A 16,271-nucleotide genomic window follows, 5' to 3' on the forward strand; every position below is an offset into this window, starting at 1 on the left:
CCCGTGGGATGCCTAAGTCAAACTGAAACCACTTTGCGGATAATTCGCATTTCTTGTTACTGCCTCCGAGCGTCTTTTTCTCTACTTATTGCACTGAAGAAATAATTTTGAACTCGTTATGAAACTTAACGATTTCGAATTCCTGAATGGTTTAACCTGCGTAAAGTAAAAGCTTCATTTCATCAGTCTTTTAGTGATGATCTCAGCCGCAAGTCGAGAGAAAGAATATTTGAACGTCGGTTGTCGGAGAGGAACCGAGACTCGCATGAAACGAGACCGAAAAACTTGTCATGGTCATTGAAAATTGCGGTATGGAGTCAAAATTTATAGTTTGAACTGTGCGTTGTTAGACTTTTAAGGCATAAAAGTTGTCCTAAGGAACAGGTAACCTGCCTGTTTGACGAGGAAAAATATTTAGAGAACAACTTGGCGCGTTATAGTTATCAAATAGTTATTGTCACACTTCGGTTTAGCCAAGACTGTTAAGATGCTGGCACAGTTCCCCTCGGTTTTATTTTACAACAGCTTAGTTTTCCTGAACTGTGCGACTACTGCCTTTTTCCCTCGTTTCCCTCACGCCATGCAGTCAGAGAGCACGTTTTTCGCCTTGTATTGAACAAAGGGGTGACGATTTTCCCTTGTATTGTTCCGGTACAGGTCACATCCGTTACTTGTGGCACGTTTTCGTGTTGATGATATATAAATAATGACGTGTACTCGATATAAATGTAACAGCCAGTTAGCTGTTAACACTCACAGTTTTCCTCTACGTTACTAACTGGACCGCGAGTTGGCAACCGATGTTCATTCGGACATATGTTTTCACGTGAAAGTGAAGAAGACTTCCCAAATGTAAGCTGTCGAATTAAGTTTGACAGTGTTTGATTTTGGCGACGATTCATCACTTCTCCTTTGCTAATATACCTGCACCAAACATGTGTTTACATCAGCAAAATTTAGGACATATCCCACTATCTTTAAGGCATAATTATAAGTTATAGTGACGTTTTTCGCACTCAGAATGCCTTTCCGACAATTTATCGATCAGTAAAAAGATATCCAAGTTAACTCCATAAATCTCCACGAAGCACGTACCGTCGATCATTTACAATGGCTGTCTCTGCGAATGCGTTACAATGAGGAGAAGTGAAAGTACAACGTGATGAATTAGTTGCTTATTTTCATATTATTTTCTCAAAATATTTCAGCTCGAGCTTATTAACTAAATAGTTTTCTAAATAGTAAATGAACAGGAGGTAATTTGGTGGCCGAGTGAAACTGAAACTGCTTGCTCATCACATTCGTCGATCGTGCCTTCCTTCCGCTCGAAGAAACATGTTTTTCTTTTCGTTTTAATGTTCAGCGGCGTTTAAAGAAAGGTGTTTACATAGTCGTATGCATCAAATTGACATTCAAAATCGATGAAAATATTCTTTGGCACCAGTTCGTTCTCAATGGGTGGCATGCATTTTGTTGGTAGTGAATGATTTGTCCAAGGTTATTTAGCTTATTAAAATAATCTCGATAGCTACAATTGCGGACACGTATCTACGCAAAAGCAGTCAAGTCCCCTTCCCCTTCCCCTTCTTCGCGCCCTCCAAGCCGGGAGCCTGTTTGCAGGCTATCTTTTAAGTTGGCTTTTATTCTTCAGCTCACAACATTTACGTTCCGCTCTACGATCTAACTAACTTAGGATTACAAGTGCCACTTTTATCGGCTACAGATTTATTAATTTCCTAATTGGTTGATCCCATTAATTCCTGATTCATAGCGCATGGGTCTGTTAGACAAATCTTAGCGTTAATCTTAACACGCGTTTTCGCTAGCAACTATCTAGTTAATTGCCTCATTGTTTGTCGATCGTTCTACGCATTCTTTGTCAATATTTCCGCTTATATTCTACCGGTCTCTATTAGCGGTAAAGAAACAATTAGGCAGCTTTAGCAAAGACGACGGCAACGGCAACGAAAACGTCGTGTCGAAATCTAACTTTTCGTTTTTGTAAGTCTTTCGAGGTTATTCCGATGTGCTTCACTTGGAAAATGCTGGCGAACTATTCAGGGACTGCATCACTACGAACGGTGTTAAAGTAAGGAGAAAGAAAGAAAAATTAACCGTCATGCGCTCACGTTCTCGAGAAAAACCTAAAGTTTGGTTATTTCACGTTGTTGTTTTGCCGAGAACGGCAAAGAAATGTACCAAAATGTTAATCACACGTGTACGGCGATTGTTTTTGCTCATTAAGCCTATTGTTTTCTGCCGTTCTCGTTGCTGTCGCCGTCGTCGTCGTCGTCGTCGTCGTCGTCGTCGTCGTAGTCGTCGTCGTTACTAAAGCTCCCTATTAACTCACTTAGCGCGCCGCTAATCATGCGAAATATAACAAAACAAGCAAAATTGTACCTATGGTCGTTTCGTTCCCAAATGTAGTCTATTTGAACCCAGGTTTGAGTCCGTTCCTACTCAAGTTTGAGCCAGTTCGTACCCAGCCAAGTTTTATTTGGTTCGTACCACGCGCGAGAGCGTGAACCGATGTCAGTCGGTGCATACAACGAGTAAATAGAGTCAAGCGAGTAAGATAAAAACAAAAAATCTGTTGCGTATTCCTGACTTCTTAACAAAAACAACTGGATTATTGCCTAACGCTCGAGATAAGAGTGAAATTTTTAAAAGAGAGGTCTATGGTTTATATTTGAGACTTTACATACATACATACATGCATGCATGCATGCATGCATACATACATACATTTTATTGTGTTTTGGGATAAAAGTACAGTAACATGCCCGCGGGTAGCTAAGCTAATCTAGGCGGGTCATGTTTACAGGAAATAGATACAACTAAATACAGCTAAAAGTAACAAGAGAACTAAAAAGCTAGAATTGACAACAATGATTAGAGACTACTAATAAACTAATGATATTACTTATAATAAATGACAATAGTCTTGATGGGAGATTACTGATACATTAAAAGATATAATTGAATACATATCAACTGATCAATCAAGAGCAAGATAAACTCAACTTAACTTTTTGAACGATTTCTGGAAGATCACTGTAACAATCTTCTGAAGCTAGGATCTCAAAAAGTGCTTGTTTTATTTTTCCTCTTGAAGACATTTTTTGAAAGTTTTCTAAAAGATACAGGCATTTAATTCCATATTTTTGTTCCGATTCTAGAAAATGAATTCACTTAAATTGAGAGTCTGGAACTTTGTACGTAGAAGTTATTAGAGGCAGAGGATCGAGTGTTATAAGAATGAATATCAGAGACATCTCTTTTTAAACATTAACAGCTCGAGTAAGAGTAATACTTCATCGCCAATTGTGGACATGGGAAACATACTTTATTAGTTTGGGTGCAAAGCGATCGAGCAACGTACGAAACGACTCAACTGAGTGAGCCCGAGCGTTAGCCCTTCGTCATTTGCTCTAAAGAAGGGCTAACGTTCCAAACGTCAGTTTCTTAACTCTTTACGGTGGCCAATTTACAATTTCAACTTAGTTGATATACCAAATTCAGCCTTGTTACCCCCACCGACGCAGCACCACAGTTTCTTTGGAAACTTACTCCCTTATCATCATGAGTATGATTCAACCTAGCTGGGTACGAAACGAGCGTGGGTACAAAACCACTGGCGACTGTCTGTATCACTGCACTGAGCCCAAGAAAACATGTGGAAAGGAAGCTAGGGAGATCAGTCGCCGCCAACGGAGTATGAAGGGGTGCACAATAGAAAATAGACTGCCAGTGAGGAGGGATCATATCAATACTGAGCATTAGGAGGGGATCAGTTAAATCTTATCTTGACACAACCAAAATTCTCCCACCCCCCTCCCCTCCTCCTCCCTCGATGTACAATGACCGGTTCCTTATTGTTTCAGAATAAGGCTCATGAATTATATTTCAGCATCCTCGAGCACTTTTGGCTTTCCGTCTGAGTAATTTCTGAGCAATGTTTATGTTTAGAACATCTATCAAGCACGAAAACTTCAACGCCTGATGTCATAGAAAACTTAAATATGCGAATTTTTTTCGAACACATAAACTGTAAATTGACAACGTTCCACAAACTTATCCTCTAGTATCAGTACAGATCATCGGCTAAAATGACATTAAAAAATGGTTGTCTTTGTTAATTTATTAGTGAGCAGCCTTCCAGTATTTTGCGAGCACGATCCGGACAGACCTAACTCTCACTTGAGACTGACCTGAATCCAAAAACGTTCTCTGTTACGGGTTTTCTCATCGCGGGAACACCCTATCACATGTCGCTTTGATCGTAACCTGAGGCAGGGGTCAAGTGGTATAGTATGCCCTTGCAGATCCTGTTGGCCACAATTTGGAAAGACGAGCATAACTTTTGCACCGTCTTTATAAATGGAGCACCGCTGGCATAATAAGTATATTTTTATTTCCTTTTTTAAGCAAAAATTACCAGCGTCATAGCTTGTGTGGTCTCTACGACTGATTATTTTAAAGTTCGGTCCATGATTCAGTCCATTTTCAACATTACAATATCTTGAGGGAGAAAGGTTACCACAATACTCCGTCGTTCGTCGTTTAAAGGACCGAGCACACCGGAAGTAAAGATTCCGTCGGTCACAGTTTCCGCGATCACAGGCGACAAAATGGTGTTAAGCAACTTCTACAGACAAGGATCGCTTAATATACCAAAGCACCGGTGCTTATTAGTAGGACAAGATATACACTTGCAAGTTGTGTGCACTTCGTTCGGTGGAATACTCTTGTTATTCGCGCACTTCTTTGTACGGTGTTTTTTTAATAGAACGAGAAATGCGCTTGTTGTTTGGGTACTTCGTGCGGTGCTTTTCGATCGAGGAAGACTCTTGTTGTTCGTGCAACGCTTTTTTGTCGAACGAGAAATACACTTGTTGTTTGTGCACTTCGTGCGATGCTTTTTAGTAGAACGAGGAATACTTGCATGTTGTGTGTGCATTTTGCGCGTGATCCGCTCGGATCTTACGACAGAACTGTACGAATCGTACGGATCGACAAACCAGTTTTACAGGTGGTAAACCGTGGTATTGGATATGGATGGCATATTACGAAAGTATTGGCATATTACGCCACTTCAAGTTTTACTGGCTCAATCTGTAAGAGCCTATTTGGTACCCATGTCTGGCTTGTCTAGCGTAGGCTGGGAAGTAGCTATGTGAAGGAATAAACAATGAGCTTGTAAAATAACCAGTTCGAAAAACATGTTCAAGGTCATGCAACGCAACAGAGACATCATAATCTATAGTTCGATCGCGAAACCAAGTTTCTGTGATATCCTTCTCTTGAAGACGCTTGGAAAGCGATCGAGAGCAAGGAAGAAACTTCCCAGCTGTAAGTAGACCGTCTATTAAAGGTCCCTATAAAGCTCGGTTTAATCGTTGACAGTAATATTTAGCTGAACACCGTATCCACGGACACTTTCGTCGACTTTCCCTAGCTTTTAAAGTTAACATTTATATACAGATCTTGCGCGTTTAAACTCGTTTCTCGCTAAATTTAGCGAAAGGCTCCTTTGGGTGATAAAGTTTTGATCGAACTGATTCACATACGCGTATATAAACGCAGTCTGAATTACGTATCCTCGACAGCCCGGAAAAAAGAATGTCTTAGAAAAGTAAACGACTGCTGCCATTTACATCGCTTTTCACAAACCTGATTTCTGTTTAATCTACAGTTTACATCATTTCACTTTTATAGGGGAAAACATATGTTATTATGAATCTGTATATTTTTATCTGTGTCCAGTTTTGACCACAAGAATACAAGAGTATAATTTCATTCAATATTACGGTTAAGCTATTGTGCATTTTATGTAAATATTCCTCGATTTGTCTATAATACGTGGCTCAGAAATCACGGAAATCAAATCACGGAAATCAAATCAGAAATTAAATTAAATTAAAATAAATTAGTCAATCTAATTAAAAACCGATTTCTGTACGTTTCATGTACTTTCAGCAAAGGGGGACATGAACTGCTGATACGATAAAGCGAAGTGCTGACAGCTGATGCATGATGACGTTTCTCTGTTGTGTCTACTATTTTGATATTTGCCACGTAAGCGAAAATATTTAGTCATGATAAGTTTTTTCTTCGGTGACCTCGTTAAAAACGAATAGGGAAGTTGATTATTGTAATCGACGCGGAAATTTAATTGCTAAGTTTACGACAATGACAAGGTAGAGAGGATGTAAAAAATCCATAGGAAAGCGTTCTAAATAATTATTTCATATCGTTGAAAACTTGTACTCCGTCACGGTGAATTATCCCACGTCCAATTTGTTTATGTTATGCCACAGTTGGTGATGCGTGAAAGCCTGGCAATATTTGCGCTGTTGCGCTGATCGCGAGCTATTCGACTTAAGGAAACTCCACCGCTCTTTTTCACTGGTCTGCCCTCATTTTCCTCGTGTACCACAAAATTACCACAATAGAGAAGTCATGTCGTTGCTTTTTGGCACTATCTATTACTCGAAAAACCTCAAGGCTCTTAGTGCTGCTCCTGTGTAAACAATTCTCTTCGTGGTTTTCTCTGGTTATAACCTACGAGACACCCGACAACATTTCCGGTGTGCATTTACATTGAAATTTGTCAACAAAATTGTCACAAACCGTCACAATAGTGTTTCGAAGGTGGTTGTAGGTGGTTTTAGGTGGTTGTAGGTGGTTTTTGGTCTTTCCTTGTTCTAGTATTTACGGAGCGCCGGACTGTTAGGCGGGAGGTCGAGGGTTCGAGCCCCGGCCGGACCAACACTCAAGGTCTTAAAATAACTGAGGAGAATGTGCTACCTTTCTATAATATCAAGAAATGGATAGACATTCTAGTCTTCTCGGATAAGGACAAATAAACGGTAGGTCCTGTCTCCTGCATCTATGAATTAGTTAATTTGATTAGGCAGGGGACGTTAAAGAACCCACTCACCAGATTACTGTGATGTGGTCTGGCCTGTTTTAGTAGGAATTGGGGGGAGGGAGAGGGGGGCATCTGTTAGATTCGCCTTTATCGATAAACTGCTACCAGCAGTCTGGTAAAGTCCCCCGCACAGTGTTGTAAAGCGCATTTGATCATATCTTCCTGTATGCTAATTTTCGCTATATAAATGTTAAATCCATTCATTAATTCACAGTCAAGGCGATGTTGTCGACATCAGTTCTTTCTGCGATTACGTTGTACTATGTGCACTATTCAGAATTCTTTAAAGGCGTATGCTACACCTTCCGTCATCGAGATTTTTGGATAAAATTTCCCCCACATCTTCCGAAAATAAACTTTATTCTCACAACTCCCAACAATCACGAGATAATAATAGGATAGTTCCGTAAATGTTGTCACGAGGTCACACGTAATAATTATAGAAAAGCCAACATTAGAATAGCTCTGAGTCATATAGATTTGAAGTTCTCAACATATAAAAGAGAGACGTGAACGGTATCATAAGGCAGATCAAACGCAGAAATTTTCTTGGAAATGTTTTTCCATTCGGCAAAAGTAAGTGCTGTCGTTGTCATTGATTTTAGTTAATGATATTGATTTTCAGCAGATTGCGTGATTTATTCGAGCATGTCTGAAATTAAATGTTGATCGCGGACTCTAATTAGGATTTCAAGTTGTCAGACATTGTCGCAACTTTTAGGGAAATGTTCGAGTGATAGCTTCAACGGTAGAGAAAAACCAGAAAGGCAAAAAGGATTAAAAAGGGAGCCAGGACAGTTAAATATGGAGAAATGCGAATGTGAATGTGACATTCGTAGAGAATCTGAGCTGATGAATAAAAATATTCTTCAACATCCTTTAACGTTAACTAAAACTACAACTAAAAAAATGAGTAAGCTTCTAGTTTTGCAATTGTCAATATTATTGTATGATTATGTCGTTATCCGTTGTTTTGAAATTTTCAAATATTCCCCTTTATGTATTGCTGTTGTTATTTTTGCTGTAGTCGTCAGGGGTGTTTATGTTGATGTGTGTGGTTCAGTTGCTCTAATCAAGCTTCAGTGGCCAGAGAAAAAGCTCTCTTATGATTCAGAATGAAATAGAGAGAAAAATGACAAGCTAAACTTGTACGCTCAAGGTTGGTGACGTGCTTTCAATATCAGTAAACAAGAGAAACTAATCTACTGAGGTAAATACATCAATAGGGTGGTTTTAAGGTACGAGTCCTAGAGACTGGTGATGGGAGCGGAGACTGGTCATGGGAGCCGGAGCGGGGGAGGTGGGGAGGGTTCAGAGGATTTTGGTTGTGTCCCTATATTCCTCTAATCCACCTGTTAGGCTCTATAATATTCTTATAATATAACTCCTCGTTGGCAGTTAATTGGCAGTCGGTTATCCATAGTCCCCTCTTAATACTCTCCCGGCGACGACTGATCACACCTCCGTTCCCCCTGAAAGCCACGTGATCCCCCAAATTCCTCTACTCCTCACTCAGGTCCCATGGTAAGAATTGGTTTCATTGATTTCAGTGACACCTGATAAGATACTGAAAGCCAAAAAGAGCTGCGGTAGACACAAAACCAGAAACGGCGACCAACCGAACAAAAATTGCCCTCCTGGATAGCGTGGTTGGAAACTCACCATCAGGTGAATGTGCAAGGCACGGGGCAAAATTCTTGAAAGAGGACGGTTACTGTCGTTTGTTAAAAGAAGAATATGGTCGCGTCCTATATGAACGAGACCTTGCGAAAAGAAATCTAACAGTTGCAAATTACCGGCTTACTGGAGAGCTCCAGAAAGAGGGACATGAAAAGGAATTTGGTAGGAGTCTTTTCGATCTTAACCGTTAATTCATCCCCTTTAAATGAAAAGGCCTGTGTAAGTCGTCCTGTAGCTTTGTGGTCCCTTGGCCATACAATCGCGGGTATCTCCTTTGCCTCAGTCTCTTGAACCCTCTTCCTCGTTTCTTAACCCCTTCTGGTACTTCGGCTTCTCCAATCCCCCCCCCCCCCCCCGCCTATTATCTCCAGCTTTCCTTTGAACTAGAAATATGATGAGCCTCGTTCCTGCCTCTGATTCATCGTTTCGTTCTTTGATTTATATTACTATATCTGTATATTTTCCCAGAGACGAAAACTATGTGCGAAGGCTTGAGCTAACAAAAGAATTTTATCTTGGTAGCTGTGGCAGCCACAGACCAGAGAAACACAAGACGAATTGCACACGAAGAACCGAGCCAGTTTAGCCCCCGACTGAGCTCGAAATACTCAAAATCATACTCGGATCATCATACTAGAAGGGAAGAAGACAGCGATAGCCAAGACAGTAACTCTGAAGACAAAGACAAGCATGGAGACGAAGCAGCTAATAATTACGCGAGCAATTCATATGACGATGATGACGATTGTGGTGGTGACGATAACAATGATGATGATGATGGCACTAGAAGCAAGGAGCAAAACAATGAGAACAAAGATGAGAGCGGAGCTAATGACGATGGAAATGATGAGAACTGTGATGAAACTAATCATGAAGGCAGCAATAGTGTCGATGGTGAAGAAGAATTTCCCAGCCACAATGGCGAGTGTGCTAAGAGTTGCACGAGTGCAGACGAAACATCAGTTGGTTCAGATGATACCGTTGAGTCTCTGACTGAAGAATTAAACGTCAGCTGTCGATTGAACTCACAATATAGCCTTGATGAAGACAGGGGAAAATCTAGTGCGGAGAACAATGATGGTAGCCTAGCCAGTAGCAACACTACCAACAGCAGTAATGACACATCTTGTGAAAATTCCAACACCAGAAATGACAAGAAAAAAGCGAAAGACCTGCGAAAAACCAACAGCTTTGAAGTAGGAAGTAAAGCTGAGCGTTCAGTGGAACGAGATGGTGAAGTTGCAAGTCAAGGAGCAAGACCAAAGATTGTGCCGCAGAATCCAGAGCTGTTCGTTGCACTTGAAACACATTGCCAGAACGGAAAGATACCATCCCTAGAGACAACTGGTATTAATCAAAATTTTCTCGCCCGGCACTCGACAAATCCAAGTCTTCTGCAGAGCTCTTTTACAGAAAGTTATGACCTGTGCACTAGCAACAAGTATTCAAACGATTGGACCCAAACTTCTATAACCAGCAACAGCAGCTCCTCCACACTTTGGAACCTCCCCCGTTCACCGGCCTCAGAAAGAAGTAGGTTAATGCTAAAGAATGCATATTCCAGTGGGTTGGTTCCACGGTATGGAGATCCAATGCCAGTAAATTACCAACCTGTGACATCAATAACGGGGCAGTTCCCCAACGCCAGTAACTTAAGCCACGACATTGACCGGTGTAACTGGAATGAAAGTCTGTTCAGTAACATACATCAAACTAGCTTTTCAAGTTTTGGTGACTTTACTGCAGAAAATGGGACTCAGACAGCATCACCTTCACTTGGAGTTAGCCTATTGGCACCCGCTGTGAGATATCCAGCCGTTACCACACCAAGTTCCACGATAAGTTTTTCGACCACCACTTCGCAATTCTCTTCAGGTACGATGTCAAGAAGTGTAGCCCCAATTACTTCCACTTATGATATGTTAGGTAGTTATGGACGAGAACGAGTAGGTGACTTCAACAGGTGGAGGCTCTCCTATAGAAATAACCAAGCAAATAGTGGTTTGACCTCACCAAAAATAGTTCATCCAAAGAGACGAGAAGAAAGCTTGAGGAACCATGACCTATTCAATAATCAACAGGAAGGTTCACTTGCTTCAGTATCGCTTAGAGACCCTTCACTGGTTTCTCTAGAACAACAAGTGGCTGAAATCGATAGGGTTCTTAAAGAACGAGAAGAACGAACCAAAAGACAGAGAGAGGCGGCACAAAGACAAAGGGAGATAAGGGAAAAGAGGCAAAGAGAGGCAAGAGAAAGGAAAGAGAGAGGAAAAAGGGAAATGAGAGAACGAGAGGAGAGAGAAAGGAAAGAGAGGAAAGAGAGAGAAATAAGAGAAAGACAAGAGAGAGAAACAAGAGAGAGGGAACTGAGAGAAATGAGAGAAAGAGAAGAAAGAGAAATGAGAGAGAGGGAAGAGATAGAAAATAGAGAGAGGATGGAAAGAGAATTGGAAGAGAGAAGAGAACGGGAAACAAGGATAAGAGAAGACAGGATTGCAGATGAGAGCTTTCCCCTCCAAGAGACTCCACTATGGCAGTGTGAACATTACCAGCGGAGATGCAGTGTCAAGTTTCCATGTTGCGGAGTGTTTTATCCGTGCCACCGCTGTCACAATCTGTCGGGGACATGCCCTGCTGATGATAAGAAGGCACATCATGCGACGCATGTCAAGTGCGGAAATTGTGGACTCGAAGAAGAGGTTAGCATACTTGTAATTTTGTCGTGCTGAAGCAGCTTAGAGGTAGTTACCCGATTCCATCCCAAAATACCTGTCTTAAAGAATTCCAGTGGGAGTGAGTTACATCTGACCTCATATTGATCAGAAAACCAAGATCAATAGAAAACCTTCGGTTTGAGCAACGTACAAAGCAAATTCCTCGTAAACATTAAGGCCAATCTAATCAAAGCGCGGGGAAAAGGTTGTGTCCAGGTTCCGACTGGTTCTAGTTTGGGTTAGAAGCGGTGTGAGTCTTGTTTTGATCATACAGTTCTATAATGAAACCAATACCACTCGCTGGTTTATTTTCGACACTCAGTTAAAACAAGAGAGCTTTGATCCAATGGGCAGCTGTTTATGTCACGCCTCTACACAAACTGCTACAGATATTGCTTATGCCGGAAACGTTTATAGCTCGCAATGTTTAGTTAACAAATTCTTGGCAAAATATTTTTTCTTCTGACTGATTATATTCTCAGATAAATGAAGGAAGTCAAACCTGCAGACGCTGTGACTTAAAATTGTCAGAATATTTCTGCCCAAAGTGTAAGCATTTTACAGGAGTTGACAAGAACCCTTTTCACTGCGAGAAGTGCGAAATCTGCCGGTAAGTTGGTTTTATATTGAAAGACACAAGGACTTACTGAAAAGTTTATTCGATTGTGCGCAAAACATAATAGCCAGTTATATACAGAGTCGAACGCATTTGTAAAATATATTGTTTTCTTTCAATGGAGATAGTTTCAACAGACGTACCATAGATTGAAAGAAGAAAACGATACATTGCATACTGGTCTGTTTTGCCTTTGCAAAGAACATTTCAATCGTCTTTGCTTCGCAAAAATGAAAGTTTTGGGAGAAAAATCCACCGTTTTGTAATGATAGTGACGTGATACGTTGTATCATACAATTTCAACAATCTGTTTTTCAGCATTTACAAAGATAGATCCTTTCACTGTGATGTGTGCAATGTTTGCCTGGACAAGCGACTAGAAGGAAAACACAAATGTCGGCCAAATTCAGGGCATGACGAGTGTTGCATCTGCTTAGAGGTAAATTATAGCTCATACATTGCTTCAAACACCGAGCTGGGAATTTTCGGTATGAAGAAATAATCTTTAACGCCATCAAAAGCCTCAGGAGACACTGTTCAGGGTAGCGTTGTTACTGACACTTTAAATTCTGCACTCTATTTCAGGACGCGTTCAGCGGTTGTCAGATCCTGCCATGCTCTCATAAGGTTCACAGGGAGTGTGCCATTGCAATGATACAGAATGGCGTGTAAGTATGCTTAAAATAGTCTTTAACAAGTGTTCGAAACGTTTTAAAGGATGCTAACGAACGTGCGAAGGTACAACTTATGGAATAGTGGCGATATAGAGGATATTAAATGGCTGCTTGGGGATACGAATTTTATTTTCTCGTGCTGAAAGTATCTCTCACGAGTGAGCTGCTGGAAAAGGGGTTGCTTTACACTCTGATTAGTCAAGAAAACTCCCCAGCCGGCTCTGAAACCAATTGCGACTTGGTCACACATGTTTTCCTGCGCTTCAGGGAGTTTACCCGCTTTCTCTTTGAATCCGTATTGGCTGTAAACAATTTTAATCGAGTTCCAAAAGCAACCAGGATTGCAATGGCTTTCCTTCACCTCGTACTGTGATTGGTTTCGAAATCTCACGCCAGCCTCTCAAGACCTCTCAACAATTGAAATGCAAAACTAAACCCATCCAGGACTTGATCACTCCTTTTTTCCTGCCTTTGAAGAGTTTGCTTGGAGAGCTCTGTATCTCACAGTTTTTGTTTCTTTTGTTTTTAGACGTAATTGCCCAATATGCCGCCACCCTCTGTATGGTCAGCTCCAGCAGTAACTTCTTTGACTCTCAAAACACAATGATCCAAGCCATGATGGTGATCTTAGAAGAATTCTTCACTAACGAGTGCCGGTTTAAATAATAGCATCAAGAAGTTTGTACTTTGCGGGCGGTTGCTCGCTAACGTTTCATCTGATACTAACAAGTTTAAGAAAATGAGAAAAACGCCTTTAATTAATTATTTTGTACTAATTTTAAATCAGTGCTGACAGGAAAATGAGCGGAATATTTATACCAAGCTGCAGATAAATCAGAAAGTTAAAGTATATACCTTCCAGAAAAGAAAAAAAACAAATTAACATAGAATTGCCTATAACTGATTTTAGGCAAAAAGAGATGAGTAGTTGAAACGATCTAAATGGCTCATTAGAGAAGTAGATTAACGTGGTTGGTAACCAAAAAGAAAAAAAAAACGGCTACAAAAGCGATAACGAATTCAAATTAACAGTGATATAGGTCTTCGTTTTACATTTATTTATTACCTAATAAGTATATTTTATTCTAACTGAATACAAATCTTGAAGCTTATAAAGATTTCGAGATACGAACAATACCATTCAATAGTAAGTTGACCGCCGGTCTCTCGGCACTCGATTCCCGTTTCTCGAAAACTTTGAGGATCTGGGCTCGAGTCGCGTTTTGGGACGTCTTAGATAAACCCTAAGTAATGATACGGTTTTCGAGGTATCTAAAGGAAATAACCGGGTAACTTTGTTATATAATTTTAGATCAACTATGTAATAATGGTTGTATAACTACGAAAGCGTTACCTTTTCAACTCGAATATTTATTTACACCGGCGTTAATAGTAGTAGAAATAGGTTGAAACAAAAAACGTAAATACATGTTAAGTTAACTAAATAAACAAATTACAAACAGAAAAAAAGAATACAAACGAAGCAAAACGGCGGAGATACTTACATTAATAACACCATATCTAAAAACTGCAATAGCAAGTAACTTGAATACTTGCAAAACAGAGAACTGCGACAAGCGCGACTGTGGATAAACTGACTTAAAAAAGTGATTATGCAAAAAAGAGACGGGCTTTGAATACAAGAGGACTGGCAAATAACGTGCAGTATTAGAAACGTGCAAAAAAGGTATAACTGAGGAAGAAAAACGCTAACAAACTTAATAAAAAAACACATAAAAGAAGGTGTGAAAAAATAAAGGACGAAATAAATAAATATCAATGACACTAAAATAATAAGCGCTTAGATCCTACAGGTTTTGTTCCGAGAATGAAAGAATTTCAAGCATACTTAACTCGTAACGATAATGATAGAAAACTCGCCAAAGCGAATTTGGCAAATCTAACGATTAGAGCAATCGTTACTCGCACATGCATATTGTCGGAACTAAGTAAATAGTCTGCAACCGAGGTTTCACAAATTTCTTAAGTTACGGTTCTTACGACGTGGCCGAGGGCTTGTTTTTTATTTAATTCTATTTTCAAGTGTCTTTTTCAGTTTAAATTCACGGGTCGAACAAACAGTAGTATATTTTCTTTAGATAGTAGTCGCATCCTACAAAATAAATATCAAAAATACCTTTCTCCTGATCATTGCTCTCACCACAATAGGCCATTTTTTTCACTAAATTTTTTAGCTACAGTTCAAATGTTATTACAATTCCAAATAAGAGCTAAATGCCTAAAAACTGATCGTTTATTATTCTCAGGTTCTTACGATGTGACCAAGTGCTTGTTTTTTGCATTCTATTTTCAAGTGTTTTTTTATTATTCACGAGTCGAACGAACAGTATTATATTTTTTAGCTAGTAGTAACATCCTTGTTTTTAGCTAGTAGTAACATGTTGCGGAAGCTATTACGTCATTACGGCATTCCTGAGAAGTACATTACCCTTATACAGAAGACCTATGACAAATGCAGCTGCAGGGTAATTCACAACAGCCTCCTTTCTGAATTGGTTGAGATGCTCACTGGAGTACGCCAGGGTTGTTTGTTATCGCCCTTTCTGTTCCTGCTGGTCATCGACTGGATAATGCGACAGACAACAGAGAAACATCGAGATGGCATACAGTGGACCCTCATGACTCGAATAGAAGATTTAGACTTCGCGGACGATGTCGCTTTACTCTCACACAATCACCAGGGTATGCAATCCAAACTAACACAGATGGCCAAGATCTCAGCAAAGGCAGGTCTTCGAATCAGCAAATCTAAGACAAAGGGCATGAGAATTAACACCAGTAATGCAGACTGGCTGGAATTGGAGGGGGAAGACATCGAGGAAGTGGAGGACTTTGTCTACCTTGGCAGTAACATCAGCAACGATGGCGGGTCTGATCGAGACATACAAATGAGGATCGGGAAGGCAAGATCTGTTTTCACAACTCTATGTCCTGTGTGAAACTCTAAAACAATTTCCAGAAAGACCAAAACTACGGATATTTAACACCAACGTGAAATCCGTCCTCCTGTATGGGTCAGAGACATGGAAGGTAACAAAAGCAACCTCCAGCAAACTGCACTCTGTCAATAAATGCTTACGGTCCATTATGGACATACATTGGCCTGAGGTCATAAGGAATGAAGATTTGAGGGCAAGAACTGATCAGGAACGAATTGATATCCAGATTAGAAGGCGCAAATGGGGTTGAATAGGGCACACCCTCAGAAAACCGAACAGCAATGTTACCAGGCATGCACTGAGGTGGAACCCACAGCTAGGGGAAGAGAAAACAAGGCCGTCCTAGAAACAGCTGGAGGAGAACCGTGGACAAGGAGGCGGCTAAGGCAGGCTACACCTGGAATGAAATAGAGAAGTTGGCCCGGGATAGAAGGAGATGGCGTGAGGTTTCCTTGGACCTATGCTCCACAGGGAGTGAAAAGGGATAAGCATAAGCAGTAACATCCTACAAAAAAATTTATAAGTACGTTTCTCCTAATTATTGCTCTCCCCACAATAGGCTACTATTTCACTTAATTTTTTAGCTACAGTTCAATGTTATTACAATTCTGCGTCGGTAGGGGGGGTAACAAGGTAGTCGGTTATACCAACTAAGTTGAAATTGTAAATTGGCCACCGTAACGAGTTAAAAAA

The 16,271-nt window shown here is 40.4% G+C and overlaps 1 protein-coding gene and 1 long non-coding RNA gene across 2 annotated transcripts in view; one reads left to right on the plus strand and one right to left on the minus strand.

Moving 5' to 3' along the window:
• The window catches only part of LOC148725017 (uncharacterized), a 10,103-nt gene extending 7,175 nt beyond the window's left edge, over positions 1-2,928 (minus strand). The window contains exon 1 of the long non-coding RNA XR_015990422.1: positions 2,401-2,928. This is a non-coding gene — a long non-coding RNA (uncharacterized LOC148725017). The remainder of the gene's footprint in view (positions 1-2,400) is intronic.
• A 5,577-nt stretch (positions 2,929-8,505) lies between these two features.
• Positions 8,506-14,755, plus strand: LOC111330726 (uncharacterized; the record flags this gene model as incomplete). Its single annotated transcript, XM_088731429.1, has 6 exons — positions 8,506-8,776; positions 9,137-11,313; positions 11,811-11,938; positions 12,263-12,383; positions 12,530-12,612; positions 13,148-14,755. Coding segments are annotated over 6 exons (2,832 nt in total), but the record flags the coding sequence as incomplete, so codon positions are not given.
• Positions 14,756-16,271: the final 1,516 nt, after the last annotated feature.

Source organism: Stylophora pistillata, chromosome 8 (genome assembly GCF_964205215.1).
Source record: "Stylophora pistillata chromosome 8, jaStyPist1.2, whole genome shotgun sequence".
Lineage (NCBI taxonomy): Eukaryota > Metazoa > Cnidaria > Anthozoa > Scleractinia > Pocilloporidae > Stylophora > Stylophora pistillata.